Here is a 25,316-nt window from a genome sequence, read left to right on the forward strand (position 1 = left end):
TTTTTTTTTCTATTTTTGCAATATATATTGCCTTTGTGGTCTGATCTCGACGTTTGTACGCAGTAGCGACAACATTGATTGCCCCTCCGCATAATACCGAATTTGCGTTTTGTTCTGTGAATAATTGTTGGAATGCAAACCAGTATAACACATAAACCAATGATGAAGAACCACAGGAAAACATGTGCACAACATGCGTTGGCTAATGTGATAGCACGAATTCCCCCGGCCACGTCAACCTGCCCAATCTAGCTTGTTTTCCTTGAAGCAGAGTAATGCATTTCACGCCTCCTCGTCTAATCTTTTGCTTTTGTCCATATTATTATTATTATCGTTAATCATCTGCTCGATTTAAAACGTGTCTAATTAGCTCATTAAAATTTCTGCCCCTTGGGCTTAATAACTTCGCGGGTTGCATAACAATTGTTTGTGTAGACAACCTAATCTTGGACAGTGACTCGTAACAGAGGGACGTCTAAATTTTGTTTTTTTCTTTTTTTGTTTTGATTTCCTAATTCATTTTTAAAAAAATTTTTATCCAAGGGAACTATTTAAAAAAATAGACAAAACAAAAACAAAAAAAAAAAAAAAGGAATTGCTGGTCATAAAGTGTGATTTCCAAACCAACCAAACCCCCTGGCTATCCCTGGCTCAAATCACGTAAAATTCCAAAGTCCGCTTGCAATCAAGCCTCACTCGCCGATTAAGTCAAACCTTTATAGTCAAACCAATTGATAAATTATTTAAAAAAATAAAAAAAAAAAACCTTTCATTCATTTGGTCGTGCAGCGTGCAGATTACTCATATAAAATGCCAAACTGGGAACAAGAAACTGAAAAACTTGTGCGTACATTTGAGATTATTTGAATGTGTTTATAAATATATTAACATTACTACCCATTTAAGGCCAAGTTTAAGCAAGACGAAGCTAGCAGGCCCGCATTGAATCCCGCTCATGAAGCAAAATTTTTCAAGGCACGTCTCAATTATTTATCGAGTATTTTAAGAATAATGCTTACAAGAGAAATTACCCAAACCTAAAACAGACCGTGAACCCGGACTGGCAACCAGGTGACGGTGCCAGTAATAAGGAATGGCAAGCTCATGGCAAGACCGGATTTGGTCCATACGATGCCGGCAGACCGGCAGTTGATAATTACAAATTATTGGTGTCTGCCATCGTGCCTCGTCCGATCGGATTTATCTCCACCGTGTCTGCAGACGGCACCAATTTTAACCTGGCACCTTATTCTTTTTTCCAAATCGTGTCCAGTAACCCACCCACTTTTTGCTTATCCGTGTCAGGAAATCCTGAAGTAAATAAAAAGGACACGCTGGCTAATATCTTGCAAACAAAAGAGGCAACCTTAAACGTGGTTAGTGATTGGATCGTGGATGCGGCAAATTATTCCAGCATCACGAGTCCGCCTGAAGTTGATGAATGGGTGGTTACCGGGTTGCATCGGTCTGAATCGGTCAAGGTTGCCGCACCTCATGTGGCCGAGTCGGCGTTTAGTATCGAGGTCAAGCTTACGGGCACTCATGAGATTAAATCTCCAATTACCAACACGGTGTCATCCGTGGTCTTATTTTTGGAAGCGGTTTATTTCCATGCCAGAAATGACATTATTAATCATGAGCAAAACTATCTCGACATTGCCAAATTGAGACCGATCGCCAGGTTAGGTGGAACCCAGTATGGCAGGATCAATGAGGTTTTTGAAATCCCCAGATTTTTCTATGATGAGCAATTGCAAACCAACGAACGGTTGCAAGATTTGCAACAAAAAGATTAACAAAATGCAAATCCATATAGATTGATCTTTTTTTATTTTTTTTTATTTTTTTTATTTTTTCACAAATAGAATTATTTTAATACCAACAATGACCAAAAAAAAAAAAATAATAATAAACAACTAAATCGAACACGAACACGAACCAACTCCAATATGCCCTCCACTTAATATAACGCAATGGGTAAAATAGTATACATAAACACACACCCCCAATCAAGCTTTTTTATCGATGCCAATCAGATGGTCGAAACTCCACACTAACTCGGCCATTATATTCATCCTCTTCGCTTGCAACCACTACATTGTTTTGTTGGCCACCATTGCTGGTCGAATTGCGTTCCAAAAATCCATTCAAGTTACTCAACATTTGTGCTTCCTGATCTGCCTGATTCCTTATGGCTGCCATGACCTTGGCATTAGTCTGAAATGTCAGGCCGGTACCCTTTGAACTCCTTATGGGTAAAACCCATTGCCATGCATGATCACCCATGACTTGACGGAAATTTTCTTTCCAGCCCAGGTCAAACACGTTCCCAACAGTTTCTGACGACGGTGCTTCTGAATAACGAAACTGTGCATGAGAAAGCTGAGAGTTATATCGTTGAGTTTCCATAGCTTCGATAGTTGTCTTGTTTGAAAATAAAAGACTACGCAAAAATTAGTGCCAAAAAAAAAAAAAAAAAAAAAAATGCAACTTACTACAGCTGATACCCCCAAAACACTGATACCGCAATGCCAAACACGGCAGAGATTATAAACACCAGTACCCAATTCAAACTGATAAATTCATCCTCCTAATGATGTTAGTTATTACCAAATTCGCGAAATGGGGGGTTTTAACGTGATTAAACCTTACATATTCACCCTTGTCAATCCAATCTAACAATGCGATTCCGGAAATGAAAAAAGTAACCACGCAATCAGCCACGACGTAGGTCAAAAACAAAACAAAATATTTATGATTTTCATAACCAATGCAAATCGAAAACCATGGACAATGATGATCCATTTTTAACACGCAGGTTTGGCACGTGCTGCAATGATGCGTGCGATCTGGCTTCCAGTTCTTGCACTTGCCGCAATATCGTTTTTGACCGTTTTCTTTTGCCTGCACATTATTTAATAGTAAAGAAGCCGTGCCAGATTCTAAATGAACTTCATCTTCGGTTGAAATTTGCTGCCCGTGTCAGTTAGTAAGCCATAGATCATTTGTAGTTTCGCCTGACAACTTACGCGAGCGGGTCCGATTGAACCATACCGAACCGTCAAAAAATAGGCCGCCACGCATAGGCAGTAAATGCTGGCAGACAAACCCACCAACAAAATTGCCGCAAATCCTGAATATGAATGCAAAATGATGCTGAATATCAACACATACGATGCCCATGCTAACAAAATGTTGACCGCTACTCTAGGGAACAAGCTGGCCAGTCGGCAACAATACAGATTAAATCTATATGCCACCCCTAACGCCCCAGGTTGCTCTCTGTGCCGTACCATGTCTCCACCAAAAAAAACCACAAATAAACAGAAAGAAGAGGAAAGGTTGAATTCACAACAGGCAATGTAAGCGAAGGATGTGTAATATACGGCAGTTGTGGCTTGTGGGCTTTGTCACCTGTGGCTGAGCAATCTATGTTACATAACAAATTAGTAATACAGTGCCTAGCATGTTTTTCTATATGGCACGTTGTCGATGAATCATTAATTCCGATTTGATAATTTTATATCAGCTATACACTACTAGTTACTTGTAACTTGTACAAGATTGACCTTGTAATAGCAATATGGACGGACGGGATTTGCAAGTTGCACGCGTTACAGCCTCAATGTTTAGCCACTTGCAACCTCATCTCGTTACATAGTTTTTTGGGTTAGCTCATTTCAATTTCCAATTTAAACGCGACAGAAACGCGTCCCAACTTTTGTGCAGAAAACACGTTCCCAGGTTTTAGTTGAACAACGCAGCAAACTCGGCACGTTTTTTAAATACTGAATTTATGGCGGCAGTTAAGCGAAGTAGTCCGTTAACAGACTACACGAACATTCCCCGGCCTGTTCCTGCTGGAGCAATACAAAGCGACCCCAAGCGTGCCCGGCATGCAGTCAGTCTGAATAAAGTGAAAACGAGCAGTTTTGAAGAAGACTTGGGAAGACTTACTCAAGAAATTGAGCAATTGGAAGGAGGCATGTATAGCTCTGGTATCACACACACATATAAATTGTATTTTCGTCTAATTTTTTTTTTCTGTTTTAGCTGCTTGTGAAGTTGATCAAAAATGGGCGCGCCCTGCGTTACAACCGTTTGACCCCAAAACGACGCCAATAGGTATCTTTTGAAATATTTTTTTTTTTAAAAACGCTATTTTATATATACTAACCAGATATATATATATATACAGTGTTTCAACAGATTGAAGCTGAAGAATCAATATTTGAAGGCGACACCGTGATTCGATTATTTGGCGTGTCTCAAGTACGTGTTTGTTTTCAGGCGCAATCATCAAACAGGATTTTGGTCACTAACATTACTACAATCAGGATGGCCATTCAATCATGTGCAACGTAACTCATTTTAATCATTATTTTTACGTCCCCGCGCCGGTTGGATTTACTAGGGACAACATTCGATCGTTTATTTCCTATCTAGATCGTGAATTTCCCGCCGCAGTGTACGATGTTGAGTTGGTGCTTCGGCAGAGCATATGGGGTTATTCCGGAGACAGCAAGCAACCTTTCATCAAAATCATTGTCAAGGATCCAAAATTTTTGAGTCGAGTACGTGGCGGGTTTGAACGTGGCGAGATCAATTATGATGACATGTTCCCACTTCCCATCGCCAGTTTCGATAACATTCCTTTCACGTTACGAGCGCTTGTGGATTGTCACATGTCCGGAATGTCATGGGTAACCTTACCGGAGGGCAAATATGCGGTTGTGCCCAAGGACAGGCAAACTTCGTCATGCCAACTTGAAGTAAGCATTCCATATGATCGCTTGATTGCGCACGCATCTGAAGGTCAGTGGCTCAAAATGGCACCGGTGCGGGTTCTTAGCTTTGATATCGAATGTGCCGGCAGGAAAGGCATTTTCCCCGAACCCGAGATCGATCCGGTTATTCAAATCGCAAACGTGGTATCCACGTATGGCGACAGCAAGCCGTTTGTTCGTAACGTGTTTACGCTCGATACCTGTTCACCCATCGTGGGATCACAAATCATTGAAAATACTTCAGAGCAACAGTTGTTGATGCGATGGCGAGATTTCGTTCGCGAAGTTGACCCGGACGTGATTATTGGTTACAACATTGTTAATTTTGATTTGCCATACTTGCTTGACCGGTCAAAAGCACTGCGCATTCATGATTTTGCATATTTTAGCCGGCTTAAAAATTCAAAGCAAGAAATGAAGGACTCAACGTTTTCATCCAAGGCATACGGCACCAGGGAATCCAAGGTCATCAACATCGAGGGCCGGTTGCAATTCGACATGCTTCAATTAATTCAACGTGATTACAAGCTTCGAAGTTATACTTTAAATTCAGTTTCGGCACATTTTTTAAACGAGCAAAAAGAGGACGTACATCATTCCATTATTACTGATTTGCAAAATGGCACGCCAGAGTCCAGGCGGCGGTTGGCAGTTTACTGTTTAAAAGATGCTTATTTACCTCTCAGGCTAATGGAAAAGCTAATGTCATTGGTTAACTATACGGAGATGGCAAGAGTAACAGGCGTGCCGTTTAGTTACTTGTTAACGAGAGGACAGCAGATTAAAGTTATATCACAACTTTTCCGCAAGGCGCTTGAACTTGACCTTGTAATTCCTAACATGAGGCAGGAAGGCTCAAGTGATGAACAATATGAGGGTGCCACGGTCATTGAACCCGTGCGAGGCTATTACGACTTGCCGATCGCGACGCTTGATTTCTCGTCACTGTATCCGTCCATCATGATGGCTCATAATCTGTGTTACACGACGCTTATTTCTAAAGACCAGGCCGTACGGATGAATCTTGTTGAAGGAGAAGACTACATCAAGACACCAAATAATGATTATTTTGTAACCACAAAGAAAAGGAAAGGCGTGCTGCCCATCGTGCTGGAAGAGTTGCTTTCTGCTCGCAAGCGAGCCAAGTCCGATCTCAAGAACGAGACAGATCCGTTTAAACGTGCCGTGCTGGATGGTCGTCAATTGGCATTAAAAATTTCAGCAAATTCAGTATATGGCTTCACGGGTGCGACCATTGGCAAGCTGCCGTGTCTGGCCATCTCATCATCTGTTACCGCATACGGTCGGCAAATGATTGAAAAGACAAAGCAAGAAGTTGAAACTCATTTTAAAATTGAAAACGGGTTTTCACACAACGCCGAGGTTATTTATGGTGATACTGATTCGGTTATGATTAAGTTTGGACCCAAGGAGGTTGCCGAGTGCATGAGGTTAGGCCAAATCGGAGCAGACTTGGTTTCTGAGAAATTTATGAAACCTATTAAACTTGAATTTGAGAAGGTTTATTATCCGTATCTTTTAATCAACAAGAAAAGGTATGCTGGCATGTATTGGACTCGGCCAGAAAAGCCAGACAAGATGGACACGAAAGGAATCGAGACCGTGCGCCGAGATAATTGTCGGCTGGTGCAAAACGTGATTGAGACCGTATTGCGAATGATTTTACACGAACGTGACGTGGAAGGTGCGCAGGAATTTGTCAAACGAGTGATTGCGGACCTGTTGCAAAACAAAATCGACCTTTCGTTATTGGTGATCACGAAGGCGCTGGTCAAGAACGATTACGCTGCCAAGCAAGCACATGTGGAATTAGCTGAGCGCATGAAGAAGCGAGATGCCGGATCGGCGCCGACGTTGGGAGACCGTGTGGCATACGTGATCATCAAGGGAGCCAAAAACGACAAGAACTACGAACGATCGGAGGATCCGCTTTACGTGTTGGAAAACAACCTGCCGATAGATACCAAGTATTATCTGGAAAACCAATTATCAAACCCGTTGCAAAGAATCTTTGAACCAATCTTGGGACCGAAAAAGTCTCAGTTGCTGCTCACGGGAGCTCATACGAGAACAATCTCGGTGGCCGCACCTGCGGTGGGAGGATTGATGAAGTTTGCCGTGCGCACGCAAGCGTGCATGGGTTGTCGCACGCCGTTAAAAGGTGCTCACGCAAACGGTGCGCTGTGCAATAATTGCCTGCCCAGGGCAGCAGAACTTTATCAAAAGCAAGTCGACAACGTGAACTTGTTGGAGACCCGGTTCGCTCGGTTGTGGACTCAGTGTCAGCAATGCCAGGGCAGCTTGCATCAAGATGTGATTTGCACCAGTAAGGATTGTGCCATTTTTTACATGCGCAAGAAATCACAAAAGGATGTGGAAGAGGCTACTTCGCAATTGGGCAGGTTCGATAACATGTCATGGTGAAATGGCAATCAAAAAGTAGAAATTAAATTTGCGGGAGGCGGTGATGTCTATATAACTTGGTGTTTTTGTATTTTTTTCGTTTTGTTTTAATTTTCTTACCGTATTTACCATCATGATGATATAAATAATAATATGAATCAACAATTTAAGCTTCGCAGCGGAGAACTCATGCCCGGCGAGTAAGAAATAATGGGATTGAATCGTAAATATTGTAGCAACTCGCATTTCTTTTGCCAGCAACCAAACTAGAAGCAATGATTCAATTTCAATTGATTAGCACGATAGGTCTCACACGAAGCGCAACAACGTGTAAATTATTCAGTCCACGATGGAATGTTGGAGGCAAACCCGGGTTTAAGCTTTCGTTAGTGTGCGCGGTGCGGTTTTCTTGTTTCTTGTTTCGCGGCCCACAATCTGCTCAAAATATAACATAGTTCTTCTCCCTTGTTATCTCATCCATACATATTCAGCATTTTTCTTTGCTTTTCTTTCACGTTCGTTTTCACTCGGCGCTGTTTAGTATTTTTTGTTTTCATTGTTTTGGGTTCCAAGCATTCTTTGAAACGCAAGTCATGACAGTCCTTGACCAATCGGATGCTGTCGAGTTGTCGCACCGCGTGACCCCGAACACGTCGCATGACGACTCTGCTAAAGGTGCAAGCCGGTTCAATCAATCAATTTATTATGACAACGACAACGACAACAACGATGACGAAGACGACGACAACGACGACGGATTATCTGGATTTAACAACAGCGCAATTGCCAACCAGGTTGCGGCAGGGGTTGACATTGAGACCGGCAGTCCAAACCCGTTCGTGTTTTTGTTGACCATCTTGGTATCATTTTCTGGGTTTTTGTTTGGTTATGATACCGGGTACATTTCTGGTGCATTGGTTGCCATCGGCAAGGATCTCGGTCAAGAAATCACGTCGTCTCAAAAGGAATTAATCACGTCTGCCACGTCGTTGGGCGCATTACTAGGTGGCATTATCGCCGGCACTTTGGCCGATATTCTTGGTCGCAAATGGGTCACGCTTGGCGCCAACACTTTGTTTGTGGTTGGCGCGGCAGTACAAACCGGCGCCCACTCGGTGTGGACCATGATCGTTGGCCGGTTCATCATGGGATGGGGTGTTGGTATTGCGTCATTGATTGCGCCGTTGTACATTTCTGAAATGGCACCGGCCCGGTTTCGAGGCCGGCTCGTGATTTTAAATGTGCTTGCCATCACAGGCGGCCAGGTTATTGCTTACGCCGTCGGTGCCGGCTTGGAATCGATCGATAATGGTTGGCGAATTCTGGTCGGACTGGGCATTTGTCCCGCCGTGGCACAAATGGTGATGTTTATTTTTATGCCCGAGACGCCTCGGTTTTTGGTACGGAAGGATCGATTGGAAGAGGCCAGGCGGGTGGTTAGATGGATTTATTCGCCACCTAATCAAACTATCGATGAAGACCTGGTTATTAAAAAAGTTAAGCTTTTGGAGATTTATAACAATGAGCAACACCCAGAATGGTCTGGCTGGAGACGATTCAAGTTTACGCTCAAGGAATTATATTTTGTGCCGTCAAATTTCCGCGCGTTGGTTATTGCCTGTGGCTTGCAAGGTATTCAACAACTGTGCGGGTTCAACTCGCTCATGTATTTCTCAGCCACGATTTTTCAAGTCGTTGGGTTTAACAAGCCAACTGCGGTTTCACTGATCGTGGCCGGCACTAACTTGGCATTTACCATCATTGCGTTCCTGATGATCGACATTGTCGGCCGCAGGCGCATCTTACTCAGTACGGTGTGGGGCATGGCCGCCGGGTTGATATTAAATGCAATTGCGTTTCATTTTTTGCCTCCAGATGCCTCGCAATCTAATCCATGGGCGATTATTATCTTGATTGCCATGATGGTGTACGTTGCGTTTTATGCATCCGGCATTGGTAACGTGCCTTGGCAGCAATCCGAACTTTTTCCCATGCAAGTTAGAGGCATTGGCACGTCCATGGCCACGGCCACGAATTGGGCTGGCAACTTGATCATTGGTTCCACATTTTTGACCATGATGGATAAAATCACGCCAACCGGAACTTTTGCATTTTACGCTGGTCTTTGCGTTTTGGGAGAATTGTTTGTATATTTCTTGTATCCTGAAACTGCATATCTAGCATTGGAAGATATTCAAGATCTCTTGAAAGATGGATTTGCCATTAGGCGATCGATTAAATTAAGCAAGGAATCTAGGCAAAGATTTAAACAATCCAGAAACGATGATGGCACCGTTGAACTGACCGCATAAAACCCAATTAAAATAATAATAAAAAAAAAGAATGGTGATTAATTTTAATTTTTTTTAACTTCGTTTCTTCTCAACCTTTTTTTTTTTTTTTTTTTTTGAATGTTGTGGGTTTACATATTTTTTTTTATTAGTTGATGTATAATATTTAATAGTGGTTAATTGTCTTTTTTTATTATTTAATATTTTTTAAGGATGTGGGGATTGGACAATTGGATCGTGCAGGCACTATCTTGTGTTTTTAATGCTTTCTCTTTCAAACTATATAGTAAATTATTTACTTTTTTAGTTAAATTTTATGACTTTTTTTTTATATATTTTTTTATTGAATATGACAATGTATTTTTGAAACGCTGGTGCGATTTATTGATGTATTATGATGTCTTTTTCTTTTCTTTTTTTTCGTTTTTTTAAATTTATTTTAATTATTATGATCTAATAAATGTCAAGAATATAAATTAAAATGTTTTAAGATAATAGTCGTTTTGTAGAGGGTGATTCGTCTTCGCTTGATTGTGATTCTGATTCATTATCGGAATCAGCTTCTGAGGATTCATCTCCAATTTCTTCTGAGGATTCATTTTCGTCATCTTCATCTGAATCATCATCGTCTTCATCTGAATCATCATCTTCATCATCTGATTCGGCATCATCATCATCATCATCATCATCTGTAACCTCTTCTTCAACTTCAATCACGACTTCTTCCTCTGAGCTACTACTTTCATCTCGCAATAATTCATCATCAATTTCAGGTTCCTGACCGGGCGCGGCAGGTTGGCCAAAAAATTCATCCAACGTTGTATGATAATCTTTCTTTTCCGGTTTTGGTTCTTCTTTTGCAACCTTAACCGGTCGTGCCTCACTCGGTTCCGAAACCTTGACCGCTTTCTTTTTCTTTTTCTTTCTCTCGCTCGCAAGACCATCACGTGTTTGTTTTTTCTTTGCAATTTTAATTTTTTGGCTTGACCTCTTTGATGGTTTTTCACTAATAACTATCGTCGTGATTGGTGGTTGCTCAACCTGATCCGGTACGTCATCACGAATACTCGAATCCGGAGTTTGCAAGCTCCAATCCGGTAACGGCCGGTAACCTTGAACGGATAATCCCAAGATCGCACTTGTCGTACCAATTTCAAATCTTTCCCTGCCTTCTGATGGTGACGGCGCATGTGGTGAAGGTTTCGGTGCTTGCAGGATTAACTTGGCGATCGGTCCCGCGTTGGCGCCGGGTGAGGACAAAATTGATTTGTACAGCCGGGCACGGTCACGCAAGTCATATGACGTGTCATAACGGGCCAAAAGCATAATGTAATCAAACAGCAGGTCCATCGTGTCCGGCGTGCGCTCCACGGTCGGCCTGAGTTGTTCGTTTTCTTCTTGCAGGTCTGCGTCGCGTTGTTGATGATCGAAATCACCTCGGTCTTCAAGGAAATAAGAGTAAAGCTTGGCAGCCAGTAACACGATTTGCAATCTCGTAATCTCTTCCTCGCCGGTAAATGTCTTGGCGCATTTGCGCAACACGTCCGGCGCAATGTTGCGGGCCACGCCGGCAAACTCGCCCACCAGCCAGATAATGCTGGCCCTGGCCAAGCCCACCGTGGCACCATCTAACGAATTGGCCAATTTGGCCACGGCCTTGACGTTTTGTAACGGGTCCATTTGAATGATGTAACGAATCACGGTTAATGATTCACCCACCAGCACGGCGTCAGTGGAATGAATCTGCTTCAGAAGCCATCGCAGGCACTTGCTGGCAAATTTTTTGGAAACCTGCGCGCAGCGGCCAATCGCACGAACAGCTTCGGCAACGAGGTCCTTGTCAAGCGATGTGGCGTAGTATTGCAATTCAGACAGCACGATGCCGACCGTGTCCTCAGAGCAACTTAATGTCAAAACTTCGATCTTTAACTTTGCGATTTGGGACGTGTCGGAAGGGAACACGTAAAAATATTTTAGATAGGGCCCAAAGAGGTCACGATTCTGTAATGCAAGTACGACAATGTTGGTCAAGATCACGTATTGCAATTCTGGTGGCGTCGATAATAACCTGACCAGTGGTGGGCCAAGAAATGACAAGTCCGCCTCTGGCACAAGTGAACTAAACAGGTTAACAACCGAGATCACAACTGCGGAGTTGCGAGATTGAAGTAATGGCTTGGCCGCGGCCAGTAATAGTTCCAAATCGGGATCAATAACAAAGTCTTCAACCGCGGCTTGCTGCAATTGATGTTGTTGATTACCATCAGCTTCTTGTTGTTGTTCCTCTTCCTCTTCATCATCTGAATAAAACGTATCCTTTGCCCGTTTCACCATCTTGCCCTTTGAAACATATACTCTAACGTACCGTACTAACGTATTAATCACGCTGACTTGACCCCATTCGTCGATATCCGCCAGCATGCTGCAATACCGTCGATAATTTGCATGCAACATGTCGAGCCTGTCTGGGCATACTTTTTCAAATGTTTGCACGGCCGTGCCAATCACGTAAAAGCTCTTGTCTGCCAATAACGTTGTCAAATACCCAACCAAGGTCTCGAGATGGCTGGAATCCAATTCATACGCCTTGGCAATAGCAACCGCAGCCGCCCGGCGAACGACTGATGATAAATCGACAATGCATTTGCGAATGCTAATCAAAATAATCGGAGCAATGCTTGGGACCTTAATGCCGGAAAGCACCTTAATCGCCATCGCTCTAATCTGCGGATTTTGATCACTTAGCGATTTCTGGATCGCGTTAATCGATAACAGGGCAAGATCTGATTCCTTTTCTGCGTTTCGAAGCAGATAAATGTAAACCAACTTGCGAACTTCTAATGTTTGCGCTGACGAATTTTTGACCACTTCGGGGAAATATTCAGTAACATCTTCACCACTGCTCATGAGCTGTTTCACGGGCGGGTTAGTTCTGATCGCATTGATTTCAAAATCAACATACCAAAGCAATTGCTTTCATTCCATTCAATTTATCATTCTCATGTTTTGAATTTAAACATTTCTTAATATCCCGCGGCCGATACGTGCCGCTCTCGGCCAACGCAGCCGATGCTGACGATGCTGCTTCAATTGTCATTTCTTTCGCAGTCTCAAACACTGCACCAATGCGTTTAAAAGAATCTGCCATGTATGCAAATTTCAACACCCCGGTCTTCCGTCGAGACTCTGACAGCTGATGTTATCGCAGCAATCGATGCTCGAGCAAAGAGTCCGGGTAACACTTACCCGGAGACATCTAATGGATTTGTCCCAACTTGAGGAAAAATTTCAATTTTACTTTTAGTTTTTTTTTTTTTTTTACTACGGTTTTTTTTTTTTGTTCCGGCCAACTCAGCAAGACAATCAAATCAAATCAATAAAATGACGACATCTAGCAAGATAAAATTTGATGGTCACAAATCAGAAAAGGTGAAGAAATCTTCTGGCAAGAAGCTTGAAAAGATCAGCAAAAAGCGATCACGCGAAGAACCACAAGAACCAGAAGTTGATGATGAGGCATTGTTGGAACAGCTTGATGCTGATTTTGAAGGCATCGAAAACGAACTTGGAACTCAAGTAAAGGATGATGAGGGTGAAGAAGATGAGGAAGACGATGTTAGTGGTGATAATGAAAGCCAAATCCAGCATGCCCGTGAACAAGACGATGATGATGATGAGAAGGAGGAGGAGGAGGAGGAGGATGATGGCCTTGGTGATGAAAATCTTCAAAACCGGTCGCAAATTCCTGTGCAGGTTTCAGAAGATTCTGATCCTAGCAAATTTTCAGATCTTAAGTTGAGCGAGCAAACTTTAAAAGCCATAACGGAGGACATGAAATTTACCACCATGACCAAAGTGCAAAGCAGAACCATCCCACCACTTTTGGCCGGTCGTGATGTTTTGGGAGCAGCCAAGACCGGATCGGGAAAGACGTTGTCGTTCCTGATCCCGGCAGTTGAAATGCTTCGCGCGTTAAGATTTAAGCCTCGTAACGGTACCGGCGTGATTATTGTATCGCCCACTAGAGAACTGGCACTTCAGATCTTTGGAGTGGCTCGTGAATTGATGAAATATCATTCTCAAACGTTTGGAATCGTGATTGGCGGAGCCAATCGTCGAGCAGAGGCCGACAAGTTACAAAAGGGGGTTAACCTTTTAATCGCCACGCCTGGTCGCCTGCTTGATCATCTTCAAAACACGCAAGGTTTTATTTTCAGAAACTTGAAAGCACTAGTTATTGACGAGGCTGATCGAATTTTGGAAATCGGATTCGAAGATGAAATGAAGCAAATTATTAAGATTTTGCCCAGTGAGGAACGACAGTCAATGTTGTTTTCGGCCACGCAAACCACCAAGGTCGAGGATCTGGCAAGGATTTCGCTTCGACCGGGACCGTTGTACATTAACGTTGCCGAGAAAGAGGAAGCGTCTACGGTAGAAGGATTGGAACAGGGCTATGTTGTTTGCGAATCCGACAAGCGGTTTTTGCTCTTGTTTTCTTTTTTGAAGCGCAACATCAAGAAAAAAATCATTGTGTTTTTGTCGTCTCGCAACTGCGTGAAATATTTTAGTGAGTTGCTCAACTACATTGATCTTCCGGTGCTGGACTTGCATGGCAATCAAAAGCAGCAGAAGCGAACAAACACGTTTTTTGAATTCTGCAATGCCAAACAAGGCATTTTGATCTGTACTGATATTGCCGCCCGTGGTCTTGACATTCCATCAGTGGATTGGATCATTCAGTACGATCCACCAGATGATCCAAGAGACTACATTCACCGCGTGGGTCGAACCGCCAGAGGAGCCAACGGGCGAGGCCGAAGCCTGATGTTTTTGCTGCCGTCCGAACTCGGATTTTTGCGGTACCTTAAAGCAGCCAAGGTGCCATTAAACGAGTACGAGTTCCCGGTTAACAAAATTGCCAACGTGCAAGCACAATTGGAAAAACTGGTGGCCGGCAATCATTGGCTAAACCAGAGCGCCAAGGACGGCTACCGTGCCTACGTGCAGGCCTACGCGTCGCACCATTTGAAGACGGTTTACCAGGTTGACAAACTCGACCTTGTCAAAGTTGGCCGCGCTTTCGGATTTACGGCACCACCGCGCGTGAACTTGCTTGTCGGCGCCGGCATGAGGGACAAGGAAAAGACCGACAAGAAGAAGTACAGCGGCCGGGCCAACCACAGTGCTGGTCACAAAAAGCTGCGGCGCGAGTGAACCTAACACGGCACATGCACGTGAAGCGCACGTGCCTACTGGGTTTGTGAGTTGTGACTTTTTTATTACTAAGGAGAAAAAAAAAAAAGCAGTCACGAATGGTGGATCCCCGTCTTTTGATTTTTTTGTTTTTTCTGTAGGTTCTTTTGTCATTAATGTTTAATTGTCGGTGCCTGCGCACGATGCCGAACGCGGGGAAAATGCAACACATAGTACAGTACAGTTGCATATAGATAGGGCCGGCGGCCGATAACGGCCGGCCAATTGGCATGCATGGAACGTTGGAGAAAAAAAAAAGTAGTGCCTCTTTTTTTTTTTTTTTTTTATATTGTTTTTGCAGGAGTTTTTTAAAAAGCATTTGTGATGATTTGGTTGTATTATTTGTTCAGTTCATAGTTACGTTGTTTTGTATTGTGCAATTTTGGTAAAAGAAGCGGAACCGGCAGCACCTTGCCGACCGATTTGAAGTGCCTCCCTGGTTTTTGACACACCTCGAGTGCCGAAAACAAAAACAGTGAGGATTTGTTCATGTGAGATGGGTTTAAAAATCCATTATAATTTTAACAGCAGCATGAAGTGGGTTCAATCAAGTTCGTGTTGGGAGGTTTGGGACCAATGAGTGAAGCGAAATTCGGCCGCAGTAAATTGAAAACTCCCAAAATGCGCGCTCGGGTTTCGTTTCTTCCCACTTTACTTCTCTCCACCTTCAACACCCCCTTTGCTTATCGAACACCTCTTTCTCTGGGGTTGGTTTTTTTTTTTTTTTTTTTTTTGGTTATATATTTATTGATTAACCTGTTCAAGTGTAAATATTTTGTCTTGGCAATTCGTTCGGGGAAGGTTTATATTGTTTCGTTTTTTTCTTTTCTGGCTTGCACATACATACGCGTTTTGTCGTCCTTGTTCAGGCGAAAGAAAGACCAAATAGCCAGAACACGGTTTTTTACGGGGAATATAACATCTCTGGGCCAGGACTTTAAACGGGCCAACCGTGAAGTTTTGTCAAGCGCTTTTGCTGTTTTCCCCGCGGTGTCGGTTTGAGTTGTGTGTTTCCGTTTTTGTTTTTGTGGCCCGATGTATGAGTTCAAACATGTTTTGTTTTGTTTTGTTTTGTATTATTTTATTTTTTTTTTTTTTGATTTTGTTCAAGCATCATTAACAAAAGAAAACAGTACAGCGAATTTTTTTTTAATTCCATGTCGGCCGCTTGTCACCACTGAGCATTTTTTTGCCTCGCCCCATGTCCCACTACGACGCTGTCGGCTTGCTCGCCATCTGCGACGCCATTGAAACTGTCGAAGCCGCTTCTTCGTCTTCTTCGTTGTCGTCTTCATCTGCATCGCCATCGCCGCCTCCATTGGGTGCTCACAAAACCATTCTAGGCTCACTCCATCGTGCTCACGGTCATCACCATCACCATCACGTTCACCACTACCACCACTACCGGCCAGCTCACCACCATTCGGCATCCACTTCATCTTTGTCATTTTCACTTCACAATCCAAGGTCGTCATCTGCCTCGTTTCATCATCAGCCAAGACAGATTCATTCTTCCGCCAGTAGCAGGAAGTTGCCCGTGATGGATCACTTCGGATACGATCACTTGGACGATCACGATCAATCGTCCGCGATCGATCCCGTTCTCGATCCTGCTTTTTTACCTATTGATCCTGCCATTGCCACCAGCACCGCCAACATGCGGTCGTCGAGATCGAACTCAGAATCCGGTGGTGAAGACTTGACAACCGTGTCTTCATACGTTGCGCAACCAATCAGCAGCAGCAGCATCGATGATAGCAACAACCTATTTGCTGACATAATTAGGCCAACTTATTCCGTCGTACAAAATACCCGGCCGGTCGCGTTACCGGTCGAACGACAGTCATCCTCACCTGGGTCAACCGTCAAGCCATCAACGTCATCGAGTTCATCATCAGTGCCACCAGAACACAGGCAAGAAATTTGTCACATTTGTGGTCGCGTTTTTAAAGGTGCCAAGTCATCGACTCACAAACAGCAACATATTCGTCGATTACATCCAGATCATTATCAACCAAAACGTGGAGGCAAAAAACGAGCAATGAGTCTGGTATCGCAACCATCACAACTTGCTATCGCGGTTCATCAGCCTGCTTCCTCGGTTGAATCTTCTTCGATCGGACCTGATAGTGCATCAGAATCTTCAGGACCTGCTGAAAAACGACCAAAGGTCACAAAAAAAGGTATTTAAAATATATATATATATAACTTTTGAAGTAAATATTAATTTGGGTATATAGTTGTCGCTAATTTTTTTGATATTCCTGGAAAATCGTTTCCTGGTATGCAACCTTCAGAGAGTAATGACCAATACAGTAATCAACAATATGGTAATGACCAATCCGGTAATTTCCAATGACCCTTAAAAGGTCAATTAATAACAATGTCAAACCACAACAACGTATAATATAGACTGTCCAAGTTTTTTTTCTTTTTTGGGGAGAGGGGTTCTTTTGTTACCGGCAAATTTGTTGTTTAAAAACCGACCACGCATCATATGTATCTTGTGTATTGTAGGAAGTTATAGGTTTTGATTGTTCATAATTTGTAATTTTTTTTTTGCGTTTTCGAATCCTTGTGTACAATTGTTTTTATCTGACTGAGACTGATCTTTTTTTTTTTTGTATATATATCATTGTATAACAAATGAATAATGCAAGATTTGTATATATATCATTCAAATGAATAATGCAAGTTAGCATTTATAATTCAACCATGACAATCAATTTGAACCTAATAAATGATTAAAATGATTTGCTGAAAAATAAAAATTGAAAAATTTAAAAAAAAAGACCAATGTATTATAATGCATGTTCATGACGGCACTTTTAACGTGCATCTAAACCTGAATACTTGTTTTTATTTCCTGTAATCATAAATGAAGTGATAATTTTATTTTAAAAGACAAACCTGATTGGTTACAAGATAAAAATCAACCGAGAGGAAAAGCAGGATTTTTATAAGGTGAATGAAGTATTTTTTTTTTTTTTTTTTTTTCTTCAACGCTATGACCGCCTCCATGCTAACCGATCAATATTACTGGTTCGGATATATTAAAGCCCATGAAATTAAATAATCCAACACATTACCCCCGTTTCTCGTGCCACATTTTGTTATTCAAGTAGATATTTTATTTAATGTTATAATCTAATTTGAATGGTACATTTCAGACACGGGCGATTAAAAAAAAAAAAAAAAAATAATCATTGGACAATGTGGCTAAAATATAATGTTCGTTGGAAAAAAAAAACTCCCTTTCGATACCGCTGCGGCTCATGCGGCTCATGTGTCAAAAAAAAATCCAACTGGCTGGTACAGTAATTATAGAAATTGAAATGGCACTGCCAAAACTCAAACTCACACTCGTAAAGAAAGGAAAAAAAAGAAAAAAAAAATATTGTAATTATATTGGATTTATGTTTGAAGTATGTCAGTTTGAAATTAACTTGCTGACTTATTGCAATTAACTTGCTGACTTATTGCAATCAAGGAGGTGGGGGGAATTGCGGGAAGCGGGAAGCGAGCAAGTTCAAGAATCGTCTTGTTGATCATGGCAAAATGGTTATGTCGTGTTTTTAAAATATAAGTTGCTACTTTATTTTAAAATCGATGGACAAGGGTCGAGACTTTATTTTTTTTTTAAATAGGACGGTAATTATATAATATGGCGTAAGGAAACTCGAGCTCCGATACCCGGTGGGTCGTGCGGAAGCACGCCTTTCTTCCGTAACACTCATTAAGGTGTTTGTTAATTTGAATAAATCACACGGATAAACATATAAATTATGTGCATTTTATAAAATTAAAAAAAAAAAAAATTGCATATTACATTTTCATTGGCAGCCTGCTCAACCAAGATGCGTTCGCCAGGTTTTTTTTTTTTTAATTGTTTTTTTTTTAAATGTTGTAATTAGAATTAGATATATGCATGGCGCTATAGTATTCAACCTACCACCATATCTCAAGCCCAGGCTCAAATGTCAACAAAACGTCAGAGTCCAGTCATGACCGCACAAATACTTTAGCCAAGTACCGCAACCACAGTTAGCAAGCATGCCACCCAGTTGTAAACCGAGAAAATATCGCTTGTTCAAATACTGCAGAATTGAAAACACTCGTTTGTGGGGTCAAATTTTGAATACCTGCTAAAAAAACACGTTAAAAATCTCTCCACTTGGGGGGTGGCTAGAATAATTTTTTTGCTACCTTTTGCCCCGCAGCGCTGCTGCCACTGTCGGCCGTCACCTGTTTCCAAAATAAAACCCGCGTCGGCCATTATTTTTTTCGTCCAAGGTTCAGTTCTACCGCGCCGAAGACGCCATATTAGCCGTCCGCAAGATCATGGGGCCAGCACTAGCATATTGACAAGACAAACATGTTTTGCATCCCTGTGGTGAACTGCTGCTGGGGCATGCAAGTGGTCGATTAGTAGTAATCAATTAATTTTAAACCTTTTTTTAATTTTTTTTGTTTACCGACCGACACCTTACCCTTAATTCATAATAAGCATTTTTAAACGCAATATCCGCATAATTAGCGTCCGGTATGAATTTCGTTCAACAACAGTCTGCGAATTTTGCATTTTTCAAATTTTTTTTTTTTTTTTCTTTTCGAGGTCTGCTTTTTCATTAAAAACTAACAACAAGTTTTCACGGTCTTGCAAAATTTGAGTAAAGGGGGTTGTTCTCTTTTGATATGCTTGACGATGCACATTCAAAACACAATACTGAGTGAATCGAATCTATAGTTTTTAACCATCAGGCATGCATATTATTGGGCCGGCACAGGTAAAAAAAAAAAAATCAAACAGGATCAAACAGGACTTGGTCCAAACGTTCAATATTGTCATACTAAGGGTTGGTAAATTTTGTTTTGCATTTTTACAATCTGGCGAGGCTGATTTTCAATTGTTGTTTCATATACGACATGTTTGCCAGATTTTTTTGTTAATTTACTATTTCAGTGATTAGACTTGTGGGTTAGTTTTTTATTTATTTTGTTATTAGCTTGTGAATTGGTTTCGCTGTGTAACGATAACACGGCAAGGTTATTGAATGACATCCCCCCCCATACGACTGTTCAAGCACGTTCTGAAGAACAACAGGACATGCATCGCTAATCAATTATTTTGGTAAATTTCATTTACAATTGCTTTTTTTTTTTTTTATTTTTTGCGCTTGCGCCCACTTGCCACTTGGATTTGCTTTTCGCACAGTTTTGCAGTCATCATGCATGTATCTTAGGTTTGACGTCAAGTGAAAATCTTTTAAATTTTTTTTTATTTTTTTTTTTTTTTTTGGAAATAATATTATTCAAAATAGGGATACAGATTGCTAAATTGATTAATTTTGGATTGGGTCGTTTTGTAATTCCTTTTAAGAAAAATTATGTACAAGTATTTTTCGCAATGCATTATTTTTTATAGTTGTGTTGTAACCCCCCCCAAAAAAAAGCCGCATTAATCGCGGCCTAAAGTTCCAGGGTTCTTTTCGCTTAGCACGTGCCTTCTTATTTTTTTTTTTGTTTTGGGGATGAAACTTAAGAAATGCGCCATGCATGCAGTAGTACTGCGTTTGTATTATTATAAGTTAATAGCTTGAATTCGATCTCATGATTAAACCGAGATTGTGGGTCCTCTCTGCGGTTAGCCTTGCAAATTAAAAAGGAAGCATCATTCCCCCAACCCCCATTTCTTGTTTTGAAACTTGGGTATAAATTGACCCAAAAAAGCGATTATCATGACCGTAATGCAAAAAAAAAGTACGGTTTTTAAAAAAATTTTTTTTTTTTTGGTAACACCTTGATCATATTATCTTTATTACCTATTGTAATAGACTTGTAACGTAAGATTTTTATTTTAAAATTCCGGTTTACAGTATAATATAGATAAATGGGTGGTTGACAAAATGGGGCCAGGAACCGAACGAACGGCCATAAAAATGGATAAAAAAAAAACACTTCAAACGTTTAAAAGTTACTAAACCAAATACCAGGAAATGTTTAAAATACTCGATGCTCGTGTTACAAAAGCAAAAGGTACAATGCTATTAATTTCATTTTGCCCGTGATTGTTGAAAAACAGGAGTTGGTCAACAATGACTATTATTCTTACCTCTGTTTTGAGCTTTTATTTTTTTTTTTTTTGTTTTGGTTTTTAACAAAACAAGGAAATGTTGGTGTATATAAATATTACATAAAAAAACAAGGTGCATGTTGATTTAAATTTTTAAAATGAGCCAAGGAGAAGTTCAATGGCAATTTTGCAATGTTGAAAATTTTTTTAATGAAGGGGCAATAATGATCTCGGGATATTCACAAGTACTCACTATTTGTTTATTTGAATTATTGGTTATATATATATATATACTATGTACGCATTGGCAAATTAAAAGTGGAAACGTGAGCCAAAGTTAACGAAAAAAAAAAAAGCAAAGCTGGCCAATGATGATTTTCCGGCAACGAAAAAGAGGAAATATGCAGAGGGGGTCAAAGAAAAAAAAAATCATGCCAAAACAAACGAGTGCCATTAATGATGGAAAGAAAAATTAAAAATCTGATAGGAAGTGTAAAAAGAAAAAAAAAAAAATTTATTTATATCGTACCATATGATTGTTACCAATTGTAAACAAGGATTAACGATAACGCGAAGACTTAAAATTTTAATTACGCATATAAATCTATAATATATGATGCACACGGCGGCTGCCAAGACTATTTTTGTACTTAAAATTTGATGAGCCTTTTTTATTTTTTTTGTTTTCGGTGATTAGACAGCAAAAATTCCAAACATGCAACCAGATATATATATATATAATGCCTTGGTAGAAAGATTGCAAGATTGAGTTTCAACGGCGTCACCAAAATGAAATTGGATAACGTGGTTGGTTGATTTGGTCAGTAAGTAGTACATACCGATTTTACCGCCATGTTATTTGATTGATAGATCGAATCCGTTCAAGGGGGTTACTGACTGCCATGTCTTTTCATATGGCAAGGTAGGTGTAGCTAACCAAAGAACTGTACGGCGCTATACAGGCGATAGAAGATCCATCATCGAGGCGGTATTGATTGTTAAATTGAAACGACACTTTAAAAAAAAATAATAATAATAATAATTAATAATAAACCGAAACAAGTGTACACGCATACCAAATTAAAATCGGGTTGGATTTTTTTTTTTTTCTTTTTCAAGCAAATGATGATTATTCGGGCAATTCTAAAAGTTAAAATTATTTACAAATAACATGGCAATTGCTAAACTAAAAACGACCTTAAACCCGAAGCCGAGCGCGCACAAAAATCAAAAAAAGTAACTAAACTTTAACGTTAAATAACAACTAAACGTTTTCAATTCCATGTACCCTCGCACGTTCGAATTCAACCGTTCCGTAATAATAATAATAAAAAAAACAAATGTAATACAATGCAGCGAGATCATGTATAACATAAAAAAAAAAAAAGATGCAAGTTAGAAGCTTGCAACACATTAAAAAAAAAACAAAAAAACCAGGGGAGGCCACCATTTTTTCTTTTTTTCTTTTTTTATTGGTTTTGGTCGCACAACAAGCCGAGGTAGTCCGTACCACAGTTTTGGGGCATTGCGCGATCCAGGCTGTTGGAATGAAGAGGACCCTGAATGCAAACCCGGCCATTAACAACCCACGAGTTTCGGTTTACGTATAATCTTGCTCGACTTTGCCACGCAACGTAAACGTAAACATGCATTAATTTTTTTTTTTGTTTTGTTTTTTGGATTGCAAATTATCGGGGTGGCAGTGAAAAAAAAAAAAATGGCTGAGCCTTTTCGCTGCGCCGGGTGTGGCGGAGCTTTGGCCTTGAGGTTCGCTTAGAGGCAAAAGCCCAGCGAGGCCAGCGAGGCCAGGACGGCAAACATAAAAGCCATCAGGGGATAAACTATAACCATAAACCCAGTCAAAACTAAACTGTAAATAGCTGCTTGCGACTATTGTGGCATAAAGACTTAATTGTGCAAGGTTTGGTCTTAATCCTGCCCCGGTCGCCAAATTTACCAATCTTGTTCAATTGTCTTTTGACCACCAGACCTTGGTTTACTTTCTTTTCTTTTCTTTTCTTTTCTTTATTTTTTTTTTCGTAATCTAACTCAACAATCATAAACAAGAAAAAGAAATAATCAGAAAATTACAAATAAATATTTTGATCCAGTTTCGTTTTTGCAGATTAAGGTCTCCGTTCAATATCTCGGCTTCGAGTTCTCATGAAGAGACTGCGTTCGCCGTCATTCGGACCTCATTCGGCTGATATTGATCGTCCAATGTTTGTCATGCCTGATGCAGGTGCGTCATTATCGCCGCCAGCTGGCATGGATCGGGCTGGTGGTCCGGCAAGGTCATATCGGCCTTTGTACCCGCCGGCGCCATATCAACACTATCTGCAGCCGGCACCACATCCCGTGTTGCCATTATCAGCAATGCCGCCACAACAGCAGCAGCAGCAGCAGCAGCAATTTCAAATTCAACATGTTCAACATGTTCAACATCAGCATCATGTGTCGCCTGCATTTCCTCAGCAACCTCATCATCATCATTTTCAGCCATTTTTAACTCCGCAGCAGCAGCAGCAACCGCCGTCGTCATATTACGCCGTGCCGCAACCGATTCATCCTCAAACACATTACGCTTTGCCGATCGGTCCGCCGCAGCCATCACAGCAACATCATCAACAGCTCCTGCCGCCAAAGCAGCCGCATCAAGAACTTCAACGTGAAGAAACTCACCAGCAACAACAGCAACAACAACCACCCCAGACCGGACTTGTGTTACCGCCCATTCGTTCGTCATTTTCATCTGCGTCGCCATCGCCAATTATTGACCCGGCAACAAAGATTACGCCGATCGAAAGCAAGTATGACTCACCTGCGTTCACATATCTCGATCAACCCCGGCCTGTAACACAAGATAAAGAGCAAAATTCTATATCTCAAATTCCTCAACGGAAACAACAGGCGCGGCCGGCTTCTGCACCTGACGATGCCGCGCCTGTGCCCACACGCACGGCGGTAAAAAAGAAGATGCATTTTAAATCTCGTAATGGCTGCGTGGTTTGCAAAAAGCGCAAGATCAAGGTCAGTTCCTAAATTTTTCCCAGGTTGTGTGTGTGTGTGTGTGTGTTTGACAAGGCTGACACTACTGTTGTATTCAGTGCGACGAGCAACGACCGAAATGCAGAAATTGCGGCAAGCACGGCGTCATGTGCGAGTACGCCCGTGATATTTCGGCTTACTCAATTGACAAAGATGTCAATGCTATCAATCCTGTTGCCACGACCGTGACCGCCGCCATGGCACCTATCACCACCACCAGCAGCAGCAATGATACACGAATCGCATACCCTGCTCCTGCTCCTACTCCTACTCCTCCCCCGGCTCCGGTTCCAGTTCCGCTTCCTGTCGATCGCGCACCCGGGTCGCCTCGTACCGACATGATTTCTGCTGATTTGAATTTTAAACATCTTAACCTGCTGGTACACTTTGTACAATCAACCTCTCAGTCAATGGCCACTTGGGATGGCAAGGTCAAGTTGTGGACCGAGACCGTGCCCAGGTTGGCGTGCCGGGTTCCATGCCTGATGTACGCCGTGTTTGCACTGACCGCGACCCATTTGGCCCATATTCACCGCACCAGCAGTAATGAAACGGATGCAGCGGTGACGGTTAAGGAATACGAAATCGTCAGTCAGTATTATCGTGATTTGGCACTCGATACTTTCAAGGCCGTGACTAAAAAAAAGGCATCACAACTTGAGCGAACCGAAGACGACGTGCTGGCAGCCATGGTCGTGCCAGTCTTGTTATCAATCGAAGGGTTTGCGTTTAAACACTCGCCGAATTGTCTTTATTGGCGGTCGGACGTGAGCATGATCGTGTCGATCGATCGATGGCTGCCCTTGCGCAAGGCCATCACGAACGTGCAGGCACACTGGCAAACGCATGCCCTGACCTCACCTTCTTCTTCTGCCGTGATTGACGAATGGGAATTAAATTGGCCAGCATTGCCACCGATTAATGGACCTCATCGGTTGCAATACCTAATCAAGCTGATTAAAGATGCTGACGAGTCAAGGTTAATAAAAGATAACGGCAAGTTGGAACGTGCCATCAATTTGCTGGATCAATTGGTGGAATTCCATCATGCCGCGGCTGCAGCCGCGGTCATTACCGGAATCAACAAAAACGTTGTGCGGTATGTTTTGGATTGGCCGTTGCAATGTTCGACTTCGTTTTTAACCCGGCTAAGCGAACGTGATGGCATCAGCTTGGTCGTGTACGTGCATTTTTTAACCACGTTAAACTTGGCCGCAGGTTCGGATACGTGGTGGCCGATGCAAACGATCGAGCACGACGTGAGATTGATTTGCAACATTTTGGGACCACGATGGGAGTATTGGTTGGCATGGCCTCGCCAGCAATTGCCTTTTGCCTTGTTTGCTTGATCCATCCATCAATGATGATTATTATATTTTTATGTAAAATAAGCTTATGAATGTTTTTTTTTTTTTTGATAAAATTTTTTATAATTTG

The 25,316-nt window shown here is 41.6% G+C and overlaps 9 protein-coding genes across 9 annotated transcripts; 7 read left to right on the forward strand and 2 right to left on the reverse strand.

The window, feature by feature from the left end:
- The first annotated feature begins 544 nt into the window (after positions 1–544).
- Positions 545–1,887, forward strand: V1514DRAFT_335434 (uncharacterized protein). The gene is made up of 3 exons (XM_066928390.1): positions 545–843; positions 907–975; positions 1,047–1,887. Exons 1-3 carry the CDS (start codon positions 811–813, stop codon positions 1,794–1,796), a joined length of 852 nt encoding a protein of 283 aa, XP_066781758.1. The 5' UTR covers positions 545–810; the 3' UTR covers positions 1,797–1,887.
- Positions 1,857–3,367, reverse strand: V1514DRAFT_335435 (DHHC palmitoyltransferase-domain-containing protein). The gene is made up of 4 exons (XM_066928391.1): positions 3,030–3,367; positions 2,653–2,973; positions 2,496–2,590; positions 1,857–2,443 (listed from the first exon to the last, which is right to left on the reverse strand). The coding sequence occupies exons 1-4, from the start codon at positions 3,294–3,296 to the stop codon at positions 2,020–2,022; spliced, it is 1,107 nt and encodes a 368-aa protein (XP_066781759.1). The 5' UTR covers positions 3,297–3,367; the 3' UTR covers positions 1,857–2,019.
- Positions 3,368–3,730: 363 nt separating this feature from the next.
- On the forward strand, positions 3,731–7,359 carry V1514DRAFT_335438 (DNA polymerase family B-domain-containing protein). Its single transcript, XM_066928392.1, has 4 exons — positions 3,731–3,983; positions 4,054–4,125; positions 4,199–4,272; positions 4,338–7,359. The coding sequence occupies exons 1-4, from the start codon at positions 3,797–3,799 to the stop codon at positions 7,230–7,232; spliced, it is 3,228 nt and encodes a 1,075-aa protein (XP_066781760.1). The 5' UTR covers positions 3,731–3,796; the 3' UTR covers positions 7,233–7,359.
- Positions 7,360–7,653: 294 nt separating this feature from the next.
- Positions 7,654–9,620, forward strand: V1514DRAFT_335440 (uncharacterized protein). The gene has a single exon (XM_066928393.1). It carries the CDS (start codon positions 7,805–7,807, stop codon positions 9,521–9,523), a length of 1,719 nt encoding a protein of 572 aa, XP_066781761.1. The 5' UTR covers positions 7,654–7,804; the 3' UTR covers positions 9,524–9,620.
- Positions 9,621–9,860: 240 nt separating this feature from the next.
- Positions 9,861–12,676, reverse strand: V1514DRAFT_335442 (adaptin N terminal region-domain-containing protein). The gene is made up of 2 exons (XM_066928394.1): positions 12,465–12,676; positions 9,861–12,412 (listed from the first exon to the last, which is right to left on the reverse strand). Exons 1-2 carry the CDS (start codon positions 12,648–12,650, stop codon positions 9,989–9,991), a joined length of 2,610 nt encoding a protein of 869 aa, XP_066781762.1. The 5' UTR covers positions 12,651–12,676; the 3' UTR covers positions 9,861–9,988.
- Positions 12,677–12,810: 134 nt separating this feature from the next.
- V1514DRAFT_155361 (P-loop containing nucleoside triphosphate hydrolase protein) lies at positions 12,811–14,854 on the forward strand. The gene has a single exon (XM_066924511.1). It carries the CDS (start codon positions 12,884–12,886, stop codon positions 14,717–14,719), a length of 1,836 nt encoding a protein of 611 aa, XP_066781763.1. The 5' UTR covers positions 12,811–12,883; the 3' UTR covers positions 14,720–14,854.
- Positions 14,855–15,240: 386 nt separating this feature from the next.
- On the forward strand, positions 15,241–15,859 carry V1514DRAFT_155394 (uncharacterized protein). Its single transcript, XM_066924512.1, has one exon. It carries the CDS (start codon positions 15,335–15,337, stop codon positions 15,758–15,760), a length of 426 nt encoding a protein of 141 aa, XP_066781764.1. The 5' UTR covers positions 15,241–15,334; the 3' UTR covers positions 15,761–15,859.
- Positions 15,860–15,959: 100 nt separating this feature from the next.
- Positions 15,960–17,117, forward strand: V1514DRAFT_344273 (uncharacterized protein; the record flags this gene model as incomplete). The annotated part of the gene is made up of 2 exons (XM_066929180.1): positions 15,960–16,941; positions 16,999–17,117. 2 exons carry the CDS (start codon positions 15,960–15,962, stop codon positions 17,115–17,117), a joined length of 1,101 nt encoding a protein of 366 aa, XP_066781765.1.
- A 5,622-nt stretch (positions 17,118–22,739) lies between these two features.
- Positions 22,740–25,312, forward strand: V1514DRAFT_155423 (uncharacterized protein). The gene is made up of 2 exons (XM_066924513.1): positions 22,740–23,861; positions 23,939–25,312. The coding sequence occupies exons 1-2, from the start codon at positions 22,995–22,997 to the stop codon at positions 25,226–25,228; spliced, it is 2,157 nt and encodes a 718-aa protein (XP_066781766.1). The 5' UTR covers positions 22,740–22,994; the 3' UTR covers positions 25,229–25,312.
- The last annotated feature ends 4 nt before the right edge of the window (positions 25,313–25,316 follow it).

Source organism: Lipomyces japonicus (assembly GCF_038497905.1).
Source record: "Lipomyces japonicus strain CBS 7319 unplaced genomic scaffold V1514scaffold_41, whole genome shotgun sequence".
Taxonomy (NCBI): Eukaryota; Fungi; Ascomycota; class Lipomycetes; order Lipomycetales; family Lipomycetaceae; genus Lipomyces; species Lipomyces japonicus.

Bases quoted from the DNA above. Each gene is read 5' to 3' on its own strand.
- V1514DRAFT_335434 (XM_066928390.1), top strand. From the start codon at position 811: ATGCCAAACTGGGAACAAGAAACTGAAAAACTT. The intron at 844-906 runs GTGCGTACATTT...TACCCATTTAAG, and splicing joins AACAAGAAACTGAAAAACTT to GCCAAGTTTAAGCAAGACGA. The intron at 976-1,046 runs GCACGTCTCAAT...AACCTAAAACAG, and splicing joins ATGAAGCAAAATTTTTCAAG to ACCGTGAACCCGGACTGGCA.
- V1514DRAFT_335435 (XM_066928391.1), bottom strand. From the start codon at position 3,296: ATGGTACGGCACAGAGAGCAACCTGGGGCGTTAGGGGTGGCATATAGA. The intron at 2,974-3,029 runs GTAAGTTGTCAG...TGACACGGGCAG, and splicing joins GTTCAATCGGACCCGCTCGC to CAAATTTCAACCGAAGATGA. The intron at 2,444-2,495 runs GTAAGTTGCATT...ATTTTTGCGTAG, and splicing joins TTTTGGGGGTATCAGCTGTA to TCTTTTATTTTCAAACAAGA.
- V1514DRAFT_335438 (XM_066928392.1), top strand. From the start codon at position 3,797: ATGGCGGCAGTTAAGCGAAGTAGTCCGTTAACAGACTACACGAACATT. The intron at 3,984-4,053 runs GCATGTATAGCT...TTTCTGTTTTAG, and splicing joins AATTGAGCAATTGGAAGGAG to CTGCTTGTGAAGTTGATCAA. The intron at 4,273-4,337 runs GTACGTGTTTGT...TACTACAATCAG, and splicing joins GATTATTTGGCGTGTCTCAA to GATGGCCATTCAATCATGTG.
- V1514DRAFT_335440 (XM_066928393.1), top strand. From the start codon at position 7,805: ATGACAGTCCTTGACCAATCGGATGCTGTCGAGTTGTCGCACCGCGTG.
- V1514DRAFT_335442 (XM_066928394.1), bottom strand. From the start codon at position 12,650: ATGGCAGATTCTTTTAAACGCATTGGTGCAGTGTTTGAGACTGCGAAA. The intron at 12,413-12,464 runs GTATGTTGATTT...CCCGTGAAACAG, and splicing joins GAATGAAAGCAATTGCTTTG to CTCATGAGCAGTGGTGAAGA.
- V1514DRAFT_155361 (XM_066924511.1), top strand. From the start codon at position 12,884: ATGACGACATCTAGCAAGATAAAATTTGATGGTCACAAATCAGAAAAG.
- V1514DRAFT_155394 (XM_066924512.1), top strand. From the start codon at position 15,335: ATGAGTGAAGCGAAATTCGGCCGCAGTAAATTGAAAACTCCCAAAATG.
- V1514DRAFT_155423 (XM_066924513.1), top strand. From the start codon at position 22,995: ATGAAGAGACTGCGTTCGCCGTCATTCGGACCTCATTCGGCTGATATT. The intron at 23,862-23,938 runs GTCAGTTCCTAA...TGTTGTATTCAG, and splicing joins GCAAAAAGCGCAAGATCAAG to TGCGACGAGCAACGACCGAA.